This window comes from Hetaerina americana, unplaced genomic scaffold (assembly GCF_022747635.1).
Source record: "Hetaerina americana unplaced genomic scaffold, ioHetAmer1.1.p SCAF_1, whole genome shotgun sequence".
Classification (NCBI taxonomy): Eukaryota; Metazoa; Arthropoda; class Insecta; order Odonata; family Calopterygidae; genus Hetaerina; species Hetaerina americana.
Window position 1 is genome coordinate 78,586,900 of NW_027286069.1, and position 16,722 is coordinate 78,603,621.

General features: G+C 38.9%; 1 protein-coding gene across 1 annotated transcript in view; it reads right to left on the reverse strand.

Annotated features, from left to right (window-relative positions):
- Positions 1-11,589: 11,589 nt before the first annotated feature.
- The window catches only part of Dys (Dystrophin), a 479,719-nt gene continuing 474,586 nt past the window's right edge, over positions 11,590-16,722 (reverse strand). Inside the window, exons 73-74 of the mRNA XM_071591999.1 lie at positions 16,428-16,589; positions 11,590-14,734 (exon numbers count right to left, since the gene is read on the reverse strand). Coding sequence (XP_071448100.1) covers positions 14,592-14,734; positions 16,428-16,589 — 305 coding nt within the window. The 3' untranslated portion in view covers positions 11,590-14,591. The remainder of the gene's footprint in view (positions 14,735-16,427; positions 16,590-16,722) is intronic.

Below are 16,722 nucleotides of genomic sequence, written 5' to 3' on the forward strand. Positions count from 1 at the left end.
GGTATCCCCGAAGCAAACAATTCTACGGGTGCACTTATCATATAATCAGACATGAGTTTCTAAACCTGTACTAGATGAAATATACAAATATACTTGTATCCAGGGATGTAAGTAAGGAATAGCGAAAATACACCATTTATATGGATCCGCATTTACTTTAGATTTATGAAGTGGTTTTTAAGAAATGGTAACATGGGACACATTCAGTAATATTTAGTTACAGAGACGCGTGAGGCGACGTAAAATTCACTGCATCATGGTGATAAAACAATGAAATTTTTCTGTCTTAATTTTTAAACCCTTTCATTTAACTCGCAACGAAATAGAGTATTTCATTTCATGACCAGGTGTGAATATGCGTAAATAAAATGATTTTCACTCGCGGTCGATGGTTTGTAAGCATATCAGGTATATTTAAATTCTATTACGTTTCCATAAATAATGCTGTATGCCAACTAGTTTATAGGACGCAACCCATGCTGTTTCGCAAAGAAGGATCTCGTCGGTTGTCTAGAATGGATAAAAGAATGTTGCATATTGAAATCTTAAATTTAACTCTCCGCGTGTCATCCAAAGGCTAATAGTGTAACATAGGCCAACCTATTATTAATGTCTAATAAATCATTTAAATGAAAGAATAAATGCGTATCATTGATGTTCCGTCAATACTAACAGCATGTAAGGGCTATCATTTCCTGCGTGTCCCAGTCACACACTCTCCCCTAGTGGCTCGTTTGGTAATTGGTGAAATAGGCGCTCGTTTAGTGCTCTCTCTGTTTTTATTGACCGCAAAACGTTTAAACTTTCTCATCATCAAATGATATACAGCGTGGCCCATTGGGTAGAGCGTTCGGCTACTGCCTAGAGGACTTGTTTAAATCCGGGTGATACCTCTGGGTATCTCCAGCTTCACCAAAGCTGTGTGATTTTTCAGGCACCAGATCTTACGGAGAAGCAAACCACAGGTGGCACTGGGGAAAGTAGCTGTCTCCCCTCCCCTGATGTTTGCATTTTGAATTTCACAGGCCGTTGGGCTGAGTAAGATGGGAGCTCTAACCTCATCTATTACAACATCCTTCGGATTGATAACTGTGTTTTTTTAAATAAGCATGCCACAGCAAACATTTCATTTTAAGACTTGAATAAAAATATTTGAGAAAATAAGGACATTCATGCGTGTGCATTGCCGAGGTCATTCGGCTGTAAACATTTGCAATCGAAATGGGTCCAAAAATCGAACAGCACCTCCACGTTTATTTGCACATTGTGTATCTTGTGTGTTAATCTTATCAATCAAGGAACCGTTCAACGATGGAACCTTTTTTTTTCTTTTTTCTTAACATCATAGTTGATATTTGGCGATCAGTGAATGAAAGCTGTGCAATTATTTTTTTTGTTGTACAGTATGTTGTACGTGTACATACTGCACCTATATAGTAAGATTTGCTCAGCCAGCCAAAGAAATTGATTCTTAAAAGATTTGCAACATGATATTATAGTTATCATAAATCAATTGATTTTCTAACTATTTTCGTGCACATTTATAATATATTCTCCTTCTTTTTGCCAATAATACTTTTCAATCCTCTGTTGTAGTGTACAATTCAACTAAATAGGCGAATCTACCGATTATACCGCAGAAACAAAATATCGCATCTCAAAGTTGATCTTAGAGTCGTTTAAAAATAAAAATTAACAATGCATTTTTTTATTAATAACTCTAAATAGTATCCGCTGTTTCCAGAGACAATCAGGATTCTCGAGGTGGTGAACTTTAATCATGACTAGCTCATTAATGAAACCCACATTTTTACTGATTTTTTCATCAAAATCTTTATTTTGTACATCCACACAATGTCGACTGTTCCTCTTTTCGAAGACTAGTCTCATATTTTAATTTTGTCATATCCATGCATCTAAAATGATCAAAATAAAATAAGTGATGGGAAGATGAAAGAGATTTTGAAGCGGTCACTTGATTCGTCACAATTTGGCTCACCGCCGAGCTCCGACATCCTGAATTTTCCCGAGAGCCAAATTCACAAGGAATCTCCTCCGCGAAGAAGGAAGTTACGAGACGCAAGGCGCTCAACGCAAGAACGTGCCCCGACTTCAAACATCCCGCGGACCCCACTCCCCGATTCGGTAGGTGTTTCTTCGTGGGTGGAGGGGGAGGAGAAGGACCACCACGGGGCGGCGCCGCCGAATGGACACTCGCCCAAGACGAAAACACCTTCTTCCAGCTCATGTGCTCCTCATCACCCGCGACTCAAGTGCAGGGCCGAGGACGTGTTCACGTGGCCCCCCGCGATCTGCAAAACCCACACTCAACGCTCTCACTCCTTCTCTACCCGCCCCGCTCTACTGATCACAGATCCTCTCCCGAAACGTACCCCCGCACCGCGTGACCCCTCCTCCCGTTAACTAGGATCGCGCCCGAGAGTGCTGGCGAGTTTGTTTACGCCTTATTCTCGCCGGACAGTGAGACCTCGCCCGAACCTCGCCCGCCTCGCTCGCGCGCCCTCGGAAATTGGGAGCAACGGGTGGGGAGAATGCAGCGCGACGGATCGGAGACCTTGAAGGGGTCGCTGATGGGGCGTGGGCGAAGGGGAGTCTAGTCACGCGTCCTTATGCCCCTCCTCCTCGAAACTCTCCCTTCTTCTCCTTTCCGCTAGGTGGAGACCCGAAGGACTTGCGGCAATGTGTAGCGTCTCGAAGAAACACCAAAGGTCCTCCCCACCTACTCTCTTCCTCTCTCTCTCATTTCCCTCCCTTTTTCTCTCTCTCGCTGCTGCCGCCGCCCCCCTGGCTGTATCCTTCGCTTAATCATTGACCGGGGTCCAGTGGATTGGCGCGCTGGAGGAGAGAGAGGGCGGTCAGGGGTAAACGCCGCCCTCCCTCTCGCTCTCTCCCCCTCCCCTCGCCGCCCCCAGAACCTCCGGCGATGGCGGAAAATGACAAGCTTATCGTGTTTGCGGAGAGAAAGGAAAGGGGTGATTGTGTGGGGAGGGGAGACTGGAAAGAGAGAGAGAGACGCCCTCGCCATCTCACGGGAATACCTCCTGCCAGGGCATGCAAGCCCACTCCCCACCATTTTCATTTTCAAAGACTTCACGCGTGAAGAATGAGCTTTATTTAAAGAGACCTTCCCCGGAGGCAAGGGGAGAGGAGAGGGAAAATGAAATTTGTTCTTCGTTACCCGGGAAAAATTATTTTCCCTCCCCAACTCCAGCCTTCGCCTGCTTCCCTCCAGTTGAAATTAGGCATTTTTCATTTCCTCGCCCCTGTAAATTCGCGTTCATAGGGCGAACAACGACATGGAGAGAGGGGAGAAAAGAGTGAGGTGTGCGAAGGAAGGATCAAAGGAAATGCGATCTATTTGGTTATATTTTGGAGTTAAGACCAGATTATACAGTCAAAGAGGATATTCAAGCGTAATTAACAGCAGAACAATTGCATTTCAATTTCGCAATTCCTCTGGATAAAAACTTTCAGTTACGACCTAGGTCGTTACCGATGACACAAGGTGACAATGCAATAATACATTGAGATCCGAATCGTAATTAAGCTTTTACGTATCCGTTGGAAATATTTTTGTGGTTAATCAAATCACCACGGGATTCAGACTTAAATTAAAGTTTTTTATGATTCTCTCTACAAAACGGTTCCAAATGTTGTGGCTACACTCAATGCATTCATTCATTTTTCAAATAAATTAACTTAGAGTGATCAAATTAGTGCATACATTTTGAGGGGAAATTTTGAAGAAAAAGTAAAATTTTGCTTTCAACTGACCGTGAAATTAGGAATATGTCCAAAGCGCAAATGCCAAATTACTCAGAAAAATGATCAAAATAGGTATAAAAATGTAATTGTTGCGAAACTACATTCAGTCAATTAATTCATTTCGCCAAATAATACATTAGAAAATATTGCTTTGGCAAAAGCTAACGTATCAGCGTTCGAGAGAAGAAAACTATGTAGTGTCCACGTACATATGGATTAAAATGAAAGAATTAACAGTATTCATTAGCAATAAAAATGTTATATCCAATTATTTCCAGGCATTACATGTTATGAAAACATAATGTAATCATTAATTGCTCTTATTTATTCTTCCTTGGGGACTTGTTATCCAACAGGGGCTAAAAATTACCTTTTATACAAAAATGATAAAAAATAACGCTAAATTGAGTCATTTCGTAAGCTTGAATTTTTTACTTCTTTCTAAAATCATTTGGAGGAATATTTTTAAATCTCCCAGCTTAAGATTAGGCCATATAACAAGGGTTCTAAAAATCACGTTTTAAAATCTAAGTATTCATAAAATGCATTGCGAGAAAATGTCAATAGGCATGGAGAAGGACGGATTGAAGTACGAAGATTCTTAATTGGCATGTGCGGTCCATGGAGGCATTTCCAATTCGTAAAATTCAATTGACATTGTTCAGATAAATAGATAAGACCGTAGTACATGATACACAGAACATTCTGAATCATAGATTAAAAAATTTCGATGAACTGCGTTACGAGACATTTTTTGCAACGAAAAATCCTGCACTATGGAACAAAAAGAATTTGCGCTTGTAAAGCAATTTACAATGTCCAAATACAGGGTGCGTTCCAAAAGTAATGCAATTAAATTTCCCACGCCGCTCCTATTGGTCGGAGTAGGATCGAACCACTTATAGCAGGTGCGGGGGGGGGTTTGAGCTTTGCCACGGAATCGGCCTCAGTGCTTACCAAGCTGTGGAAGAGACAGGACGTCATTTATTGTAAACCTCAGACCGTGTCACGAAAAAAAGTAGAACCGACGATTGTGCGATGTTACGTGATTAAGTTTTATGCTAAACTGGAAAAATCTCTTGAGGCTAAAAAAATGATTCGTGAGACTTACGGGGATTCAAGAGGAAGAGTGAGGGCAGGACCGGATCCAAAGGGAGGGAGGTCATGGGCCCACGTTGCGAATATTTTTCTTCTAATAAAGTTGAAAATTTATATTAATTGTCCGACATAACTTCTCAATACCTGTTGTTCCCTTAGCAGATAATTATCTGCCGCAGCATAAGTCGTTGCAAATTAGGTCGATTTTTTTTATTTAACACCTTTCACCAAATTAATTAGCAGGAAAATTATTTTTGTTAATAATTAAAAACCTCCCTTAGAGGTTCTACATATATTCGCTATTCAGTGTGGGAGGGTGTAAATGGATCGGCACCTAGCTGATTGGATTGGGGATAGGCAAGATAAAGGTGAGGGGTGAAAGGGTAGGAGAGGGTGATATTTATTTATATGCCCTGCAAGCCACCGCTAGGGTGTGTGGCAGGGAGTGAATATACACCAGAATAATTTTACCCGATCATCACCCTACCGCGGTCGGACAATGCTATTCTTATCCCCTATCGTTCGTGGAGAAAATGAAATCTTAAATCTATCTGTTCTACACTTAATCTCTCTAATTTTATTAACATGATCTCTCCTACCGTATTACGATGGGGGTAATAATACATTTTCAACATCACTGCTAAAGAGACCGCCTTCCAAGTTATGCAAGAGCTTCAATCTATAATTTAAGGTTCGCTCCGGGAGTATTTCCCAGCCCAACTGCTACAACGTTTTACAAATCTAGCTCCTCTACGCTGCAAGCGATCCAATTCGGCAATAAATCCAACTTGGTGAGGATCCAATATACTTGCAGCATATTCTAAATTATGCCTAACTAATGACAGATAACATTTCTCTTTGACGCTTTCATAACATTTACCTAGTACTTTTCTAATAAATCCTAATTTTTATTAGCTTGTCCACATATTTCCCGCATGTTTCACCTTTGAGATTGTGAGTGAGGGTAACGCCTAGATATCTAATTGAGTCAACACATTGCATTTCGGTGTTCCCAATGCAGTAGGCATTCGGAGGGGAATCGCTCTTTTTTCCAAAAATTTATGACTACGCACTTTTTTAAGGTTAATTCTAATTGCCAAGTGTCACTACGGCGTTGTATAGCATTAAGGTCATCTGATAAAGCTGCTGTGTCCTCAGGATCACGGATATTACGGTAAACCACTACATCATCGGCAAATAAACGTATCTTACTAGTGACTACGGAGTCAATGTCGTTAACGTAAAGTGAGAATAAAAGAGGTCCGATAACACTTCCCTGGGGATATGGAGGATGTGAGTGAGGTAAGTGAGGTGATGTGAGAAAGAAAAAGCCCTTTTGTGTGAAGCTTGTATGGAACGAATAACCATCGAATGTCCAGAAGATATAATGGGATAAAGCAGGGATAGACGAGCGGTCGAAGCCCGTCGGAGGGACCCAAGTCGGGGAATTCCATAATGGGCCAAAATGGTAGAATAGAGATTGTTGGTTGAAACTCGACGGGGGCCACCACCGCCTTTTCACTGGCGATGGGAAACGATGGGACTCACTCACTCACCGGAGAGGCGTCTGGGGATCCAACGAAGCCAACCCCCTTCCGGAGCATTGAACCCGGACGCACGGGGTGAATCGACAGGAGCATGGCAGCCGGCCCCCCGGCAGGGGTGGGAGAGAGACTCCGCGCGCCGATCCAACCCACACGGGCTCCGGAAAACTCGCATCGCCGTCAACAGACCGTGGAAGGGAGTGTTAGACGAGGGGGGTGGTGGGGTAATTGGGGAAAGAGAGACTCGTGCCGCTACAGCGGCGGCACCCACGAACCGCACTATCATAATTTCACCTCGCCGACGATGACGGGATGAAAAAAATGCAAGTGGGATTAAACAAAAATAAAACGAAGTGCGACCGCGTACGCTCACGCGATTGGAGGAGGAGCGCGGAGGACAATAGGCGTCGGAGCGAGCGGGTTCGCCGTCATCCAGTCTATAAACAACACCGGGAAAACTATACACAGCGAAATATCGAGGAGTAGGCGTCGATGGGCGGCGAAGAGGTTCGGGCTTGGGGAGGAGAGAGAGAGAGAAAGAGGGAGGGAGCACACACGTGTTAGCATCGTCCGTGTTTTGTTTCGGCGCCCGGTTCTCGTCCCGCCGGCGGAACACGGGGCGCACCCTCCCCTCCTCTCTCCCCTTCCATTTTCCCGCCATCGCTCTCGTCCCGGCGGCGCAGTAGCCACTCTAGTATTTCTCCCACCCCCCCCCCCATCCCTTTACCCTCTTCCTGCCGCTCCCCACCTCAACGCAACTCTTCCCCTCCATCCCCGTCCCATAATTCCGTGCGGGCTCGGAATTCATCGAACAGCTGAGAGGTGGGTGGAGGAACGGTGGTGGGCTGTAGACTGACGCATTCCATATCCACTCATTTTCTTGGCTGCTTGCCAAGTAAAATGTTCAGGCACTTGCCCATTCTGATATGTCATTCATACATATCGACACCAAACTGTTGGTTGCTGTACGATAATCAGACGAGAGGACGGCTACTGTGGGTCTCTTGGAAATCGTATGCGATACATCCATGGGTTCTCTGAAAAATGTTTTCCGAATAGCCGAAAACGAGTGGTCACCTAATTTGATTTTGTGAATATTTTCATGATTTTGTCCTTTTTCCCAAATATGAAGCACCATTATATGAGTCAATAAAAAAGAACTTGGCCTATACATAAAACACATATGTATATGAGTTTATTCTTTCAAGCAGGCATGACTCTTATTTGCTGAGTGAAAATCTCTTACACCCTAAACTCGATAGGTAAATAAAGACAAAGAGCGAGGATCGAGTTTGAAGCATCATAATTAGTATCGTGGTCGCATCATAATAAGTATCGTGGTCGCATCATAATGGTGTCGCTCAAGAGAAAAAGGGCCCAAGGGTAGAGGTCATTTAATTTTGGTTGTTACGCGTTTAATTTTGCAAATAAGGGATATGGGATGAGGGATACAATGAAACACGGGATAAATTAGCGAGATTTTCTTTGGAAAAATCAAGGAGTCTTAGGTACTCGTTGACTTAAAAAAATGATTGAATAAAGATCCATCCAATTCACAAAACTTCCACGAAACTGCGCATGGTATTAAAAAACAAGGGCCTAAAGAATGGAAGCCTGGTGCCTGTGGCAGGGGGGAGGATTATTCAATCGCTTATACAGGTGAATATCGTTCATATACAAACATTACATTGTTTTCATTATTCCTCGTGTCTCTAGGATGAATAACTAAATTCGATTCATCTGTAGATGCTTTACAAATGTTGCAACACTAAAACATATACGTTTTATAGTACTGACCCTGGTCTCGATGCGTCTACCCACGGTAATGTGCAAATTTGATTGTTATCTACACTTTTGTTTTTGAAGTAGACATTAAACTAGTGTTTATGGAAGGGTGTTAAAAGGGTCGGAATATATTTCGATTTGCCCACGAGGCGGCGTGAATGCAGCGGAAGAAAAATCACCCAGGAGATACTGGAGTGATTATTTTTTTAATTTTTAGTACCCTGCAAGCCACCGCTAGGGTGTGTGGCAGGGGGTGAATACACACCGGAATAATTTTACCCGATCATCACCCTACCGCGGTCGAACAACGTTATTATGATCCCCTATCGTTCATAAAAAAAGGATATCTTAAGTCTATCTGTTCTACACTTAATCTCTCTAATTTTATTAGTATGATCTTTCCTACTGTAGTACGATGGGGGAAATAATACATTTTCAACATTACTGCTAAAGTGATCCCCTTCCAATTTATTCGAGAGTTTCAATCTGCAATTTAACCTTCGCTCCCGGAGTGATTCCCAGCCTAGCTGCCCTAATATTTTGGATACGCTACTGAGTTTATCATAACAACGTTTTACAAATCTAGCTCATCTACGATGCAATTATTATTGAATCCATACTCGCTTTTTATGAACAACGGATAGGTAAAGTCAGTCATTATAGGGTGCCAAATTGGGGTAAGTGGTGCGTATAATTAAATGAATAGTTTGCAACGAGCACATATTATGTAACGTGAACTTTTGTAGTAAGCAAACCATGACATTTCGTGACTAGAGGGAGGAGAAAGATTGCTCTTCATGCCAAGTTAAATGCGATAAAATATTGTAATAGTTAATAACTCAATGGAGCTTTCTCGTCCCATTAAAAGGCCATGACATTAAGGGTACCATATAACAATCAATTAAAGTACACACAGAAATGGCAAGGGGTTGCGACATCTTACAACCCATCCCGTCCTGCAAATTTTACTCTTTGGAAATATTTTATCGGAATAAGTTTCCATCATCGTTAATTTAAAATATAATTTCCTGTGTGCCATGGAATCAAACGATTTTCAAGTCAAACTAAAGCAAGGGCTTCTCGGAAAATAACTGAGAGAAGAAGGCCGTTGGAAATAACGTGACTCATGCGGAATACTCAAGTGTGATTGTGCGACAAAAAGGAGGTAGTGGGAGAGAGGAAAATGTTTGAGATACGTAGGCAGCAAACGGCGTGACGTCGTTTAGGGTCGGCGTAGATCCCAGGGCATTTGTTTGAGCGACGAAGTTACATTCCATGGGGAGGAAATGGAACTGGTATAGCCGTTGGTTTTCCAAATTAATATTTCAAGACCCAAAGATGAAGAGAATCGGTGGTATAGAGAATACCATTTTGGATAGTACATCATATCCAATTGAGGGGGCATTAAGGTAAACCTCATGTGAAGGATATGCTAAAGCCTTGGAAATACATTTTAACATTAATGTACGCCAACAAAGATATGGAAATTCCATTAAACTTTCATCTCTATAAAATTTCCATCGCGTTCAAAGTACATGATGCTTAATTGAGTGATGACTTATCATAATGAGCTCAACAAAGACTAGTTTTTTTTAGGCAAGTTAGATTTTTTTCATATTGGTTTCCCAATATGTTTGATGAAGGCAGGAAACAAGACAGGATCAGTTCTGGGGGGGGTGGATAATACTGACTTGGAGTTGTCTGAATTACAAAAGAACACAAAAATGGGAACATCAGATAAAAGTACTAGAGCTAAAGTAACATAACAGATTTTTGAATTAAGTCCTCCAAACTGGTGGTAAAGTTGGCTGCTGCAGAGTTACACCTTCAATATCAGAGCTATTAAGGTAGGATAGGTGGTTTAACAAGTGGTGCTTAGCTTCTGGTTCAGTTGCTGAACCCTAGCTGCCCAATTAGTATTCAGTAACAGCATCTGAAAGATTATTGGGTCATAGCAAAGAAAATATGGGCACCAAACATTTGATCTCGGAATCTGTTAATCCTTCCATTTATCTTGGAGCCTCTACACCTAAATTCAGTTTCAAGTTATTTTAGATTCCTCATGAAGTAATTTTTCCAAGAGCAAATGCAGTGAAATCCAGGATATAATTTTAGAAAGGTACAGGGCACTCAATATTATAATAAAATTGATAAATTATATCATTCAGATCAAAAGAAACATAATTCCTGCACGGATAAGTCATGTACTCCTACATACTAGTTCACAAGAAAAAGGAAATCACTTATTAATTCTTTTCAGAACAAAACATGACAATAATGATAGGGAGGTAATCCAGTTTTTGAATTCCACAGAAAATATAATTATTGATCAACTAGTTTCACTAATTTTAGTATCAACAGGATACCATGTAATGGTATATGATAAATGTATGTATACTTATATAAACATTCTCAAGAGGTGATGGGTGAGATGGGAGGAGGTACATGGTGCGTAGGTGGTGGTGTGGGATTAGAGTAAGAGAAAAAGAGGAAAATACTAGAACGGGGGTTGGGATTCAGAGGTTATGGTCATCTGTTACTGGAAAGGGGTGGGAGGATGTGAGTGGGTTGTCTTGTGAATTCTTTGGGAATAGCCATGGGATTTCTTAGTGGGAGGAGCTGAAAGGGAATACGTGGTCATTTGTATTGAGTACATTCTTCCTAAAACAGGTTAATGTCGTCAATTGTTCTCAAATGTCCATCTTCATCCCTTTTCTATCTTGGTGAATCGTCTGCAGGATAAAGTGGTGGCATTAGAGAATAAGATTGGCTGCAAATTGTGACATTCCCAATTTTTTAAGAAATCTCTACTATGTTCCTCTGCTCACACTCAAAGACTTCCTGTCCGTCTGACAAAGATGCCTTGAAATGGTCACATTCGAGGCAGAACTCCATCTGATGGAATTCTTAAATGAGACGGTTCACAATTGGAAGCAGACATTTTTCATTTGTGATTGTGATGTTGTGCTGGTTTGATGCTCATGTGATTGGAACTAGTTGATCAATAAATTTATTTCCTGAGCAAAAAAAGTCTGGGTTATCTATATATCATACAGATAAAGTTAAATATCATTTTTGATAATACCTAACCAATCTATGGTCAAACTCTGTTGAAAACAGAAAAAAATATTGAGGCTTCTTAAATGATGTCTACAAAAATTCTAGAAAAAAAGAGAAAAACATTTTATCCATTACAAATGACAGCAGTAACTCTTTATAATTGAATACTATCACCTTTAATGTTATCTTATCCTAGCTATTGTTTACGGATAAAAACTAAGTATCAACACAGGGATGATAAAAATTTTAGTAACTAGCCCAAATCATTATCAGAGAACAATGGGTACAACATACAAAACACTAAATACTGGTAAATAGCAACATTTATTATGTGCACTAAATTATGATTGTTTAGAATGAATCCTCTATAATCATGACATAAGACATACACTCAGTGATCAATGGTGTGGGACTGTTCACATTAAAAATCACTGATCTAAAGTTAGCTGATTCCAAAAACTACGTCCTCAATTAGTACGGTATTTGATCCTTTGGAATTTCAAATATGGCTGACATACTGCTGCTCTTCACTGTCATCATTAAGATTTGCTGGGAAATTAGGAGAAAATCAAATTGGCATGAACACATGAAAAAAACAGCCTTCTAAAAAACAGTTTTGGCTTGGCATTGGGTAGCAAAACTCTACCATTACCTATCAACCAAACTAGAAGTTGACACAAATACACAAATTTCTGAATAAATAAATGTTGGTCATTTAAAATTGACGAGTGAATCAAATCAATATTTGGCTGACAGTTTGTATACAGTTTTATGATATACATTTTAAAGATCCTTATAATTTTTTCAGATTTTATTGCAATAAAAGAAGTACAGATTTAAGCCATACATACTTCTTCAGACATTCTTCCCATTAAATACTTCGTTAATGGTGCTATACAAGATTGTGAACGAATTTAGAATTAACACTGTCATCCGTAGTCTTTTCAGCATGGAATAGCCAATGAATGTATAAAAATAAGATTTCTATTTACGTGAACCATAATTACTTCAAAAAACTGATAAGATACTATTATACAAATATGTTTTAGTCTTTGAGCAATTAATTACGTAAAACACACAAGACAGTTAAAAGATATTTTCAGAAAAGAACTAATAATCCACAGGGTAAAAGTGACAGGCAGTTAAACCCACTCCAACACAGTAGGTAAAGTTGAAAGCACATATTACATACTGAAATACTTGTGACATAACAATACATAAGGTTATTTATTGCTCTGGTAAAATGTTTTTGACTCCACCTACATTTCAAATTCAATGTAATTTAGAGACAGGATCATTAACACAGTTAACTTAAATGTGAAGCATTCCTAAGTAACACATTATATTGATGTATTCCATGGATTATTATGGTCATATGCTGAGGTTTTTCATCCATTCCTCTACGTATAAAGATGTTAGAATTAAAAAAAGATTTATGAAAACATGATGGTTTTTCTTCTAAGTAAAAACATTATTAAATACTGAATTGGTGGAATTAAATGAAATATCAATCATCTCCAAAAATTTGAGAGCATAATTAAATAAAACAAAAACCTATTCATTTACTTAGAAATCGCTAAAAATATAATGAAGTCCCCATTGAATGAAAAACTGCTCCACAAATATCAAAGCATATGATTGTACACTACTATTAGCCAACATAATCTCATATGATATCATATTTGATGCATATTTAATATTAAATTTTGAAACGGAACTTAAAATTATGAAGATGATATCTTTCTACTCATTTTTATTAAGCATTATGAAACCAAACCCAATATTTTTGTCTTTCAACAAGCTTCACCTGTGCATGTCCTCATTAAAATTCCTCCACAATTGGTATACAAGATAATTCCGCCATACTGCTTGCACACTGTTAGATTTTTCCCAAAGAGAGGTTTTTCTCCAAATTTTGTAAAGAAGGAGCTATTTTTAGATATGTTTCTTTTTAGAACAAGAAAGATTCAACTTCCAATTTACGTTCAAATGAACTATTCAACACATTATATATAAAATCAAGAGTATTTCTTAATGTTCACTACAACAATATGGATATGTTTTCATGCATGTTCATTAAAATTAAATGAAAACAGCATTTTTAGGTTAACAAATTTGTTCAGTGTACCACACTTTGTGCATGTCACAATATTTATAGGCCACTTACAGACCAATTGGAACAATTTCGCTCTCATGGCTTAATACTGTGCGCTATCCCATTTGTTTTTTTTTCAATTAAGACATTAATTCACTATGTTAAGTTCACAAGTAACATTGTTCCCCAAACTTATAGGATGAGAAACAAATTGAGGACTTGGTGGAAGACTTTCAATCGGCATGTATGAATTTTCTGCTTAAGTCCAAAGTGAATAGTTTAACTAATCTCCAAACTATGCCGTCACATTCCACACAAAAGAAATTCCATTGAGAAAGTCCCTTCTTGTCTAAAATCGGTCTATGCGGATTAACTCTAGGACAAGAAAGGCCCTTCTGAAGGTTTATTGGGGTTTTTGTGCTTCATATTTCAAATGATTTACACAAATTCGCTATCATGAGAATTCAAAGTACTCATATTCAAAGTACAACACCACAATGTGCTTGTCTCCAGTGCTTAACATTTACAAGTTTTTCAGAGTACTTGACAAGTGCTGATATGAATGCAAACATGCATGCATCTGATAATGTGCTGCATCTATACATATAAAGTATTGAAATGTTTGTAGCAACTTTCCCTATAAAACCTAAATACCAGAAGAATTTGATTAATTTCATGAAGTCAAATATCATTTCCGCCTGCAGTTCCCTCCTAGAAAATGAATGATTACTTACTTCATCATACTGATATGTGTGAGTAGAGACTGGAAGGGCTACTCAGGACTAAGTAAAGCAAGGCAGATACACTGAAGGTGATGTTATGCAGCTGGTAGGAATGAATTATTATCACTTACAAAACAGGATTAAGGAATACTACAATTTGGTAACATCACAATAAGAAATGAGTATGTTTTGTGTGCTTATAAAAAACTTGTATTCCAGTCAACATTTACCACATCCCATTGAACATGGCCCACTTAACAGATTCACTTGAAGATGCTTGAATCAAACTCTGATGGGAAATACTTCAATCCCTCAAAAAAAAAGCAACACTTTCCTCAAGCATTCCTTTTTATCCACTGCACAAATTCACAACCACACTTTTAAGACATGCTCTTCTGTGACCAACTCTTCACGTTGCTCACATTTCACTGCATGTATCCTCTTTAATTGCACAATCACTAGTGAAGATCAATTTTATTTTCTTTAGGTCTACACTCCAAATCACTTGATGCCATAACCACTCGAGTTATTTCCCACAGACATTTGCCCCGAGACAATCTCGCCCTCTTCGCTCGGGGTGGCCGAACCCTGCTCATCGTCCGTCATCACTGTGACTAATTCACCCACTGCTTTCCCAAGGTCACCTGCTTATGAGAAAATGCACAGTTGGTGAGTTTTGTGCTCCAGTGATACTGCAATCATTATTCATTCAGTGGTACTCAAAAGCTTTCAACGAAAACAAATTACTTCAACATTGCACATTTGACACAAACAGATAAGATTTTAGTGGCAATAGCTCTTTTGTAAGTCTGGAATTTGGGTTTATTCGGATGCAAATGAACCTGAAAGCAATACAAAAGATAAAATTGAGAAAAAATGAATCCACTAGTCAACAAACTAGCCTGGTAAGCATGGACATAAATCTATGAAGGTTTTTTGGAAACTTCCCTCTAATATTAAGAAGATTATTGAAGAAATAATTACTCAGTGCATTATGTGATCCCATATAATAATATTTAAAGTTTATAGGATACAAATTATTAAAGGTAAGATAAAAAATAAAAGTGACAACAATAATAAAAACCATTTCAAGTTACTAATTTGCTGACATCCCCATATTAGCTCTTTGCAAAATTGAATTAAATTGTGAAACTTAAGTCCCATAAGCCTTTTAAATTAGCTTGGACAAGAAAGTTACTCAATCCAAAGTTGAAAGTGTTCAAATTACAAGAGAGGTTTTTTTAAAAGCTTTAATAATAGAGTATTACATTAAACACATCTAATCTTGTTTCATGTATTTTGTCTTCCATTTCACACACAAAATTTTCTTCTTACGCCCATCAATATTAATTCCACAACAAAGCATAATGTTTAAAAACAAATAGACATTAGTTTAGAAGTAGCCGATAATGTACATGGATCTTAATTTGATCTTATATTCTAATTCCATGAAGTCATTATGTTTGGATATGCACCATGTGCAAACATCCTAGGATAACAATACATGAAATGATATTCCAGATACAATTAAGGACTCAGACCTGATTTTAAAAATTTGAATTCTGCCCTTTTCCTAATTAAAGCCCATTAATTATTAAGAAAAGATGCAAAAATTTCACCCATAAAAACGAGATGAACATCACATGTGCTTCCAATCATTCATTTGCTTTACATTGTCTGATCATTGATTTCTGCAAAATATAAAAAAATTTCCCATCTTGATATTTATGCAAAACCAATAAATAAATCGACCCATTGCTAATAATACATTATTCCCTGTAAAATCATAAATTTTGCAAGACAGGCAACCACATAGCTATTTATATTTAACACTCCATTTAAAAAAATAAATTATAGCCACTAGTATCCCCTAACCCTGAGAAAAATTCTTAAATATTCTCAGTTGGAATATATGCCACGTAATATCACCCATTTACCCCGCCCAATACACCCTGAAAAGTACACTAAATGAGGTTGCCAATTTAAGTGGAGATTCCAAAATTTTAATCATTACAATATCACCCAAAAGAGGTGAAGATGTAGAGGTTTTACTAAAAAAAATTGGGTCTCCAGGGCCTGGCTAATAAAAGATTTACCGCAACAATTTTTTCTTCAAGCACATTTTTTTTAAAGTTGTCGTCAGTTTGGATTGGGCAATAACTTCAAAGTGTACAAAAAGTAAACTTTCTAAAAGGTTTAACCATCACTCATACTTATAAACCACACCTGATATCTGACTGAAATCAATGTCAATGCCTTATATTACAGCGAAGCCAAAAAGACAAAACATAAGCAGATGGTTATAAGACAGAGAGAGAGAGAGAAGAGTTTGCCCACCTGCCATATTCAGCAGATTGCCAACATTCTGGGAGGATGAGGAGTGAACGGGAGGAGGGGGAGGGGGCCTTCCATCCCCCCCACGAATGCCACTCCCGTTGCCACTCATGGCCCCAAGGCCACCAGAGCTACCAGTCATGCAGACTCCATCCACCCAACGACCTATTGGTTGGTATCATGTCAAGAAGATTACCCAGGAGAAAATAGAAGAAGCCATGCCACCAAAGGAAGTCATCAAAAGAGTACCCAGGGCACCAATCAACATTGACACTGTTTACTCCCAATACTTGCTATC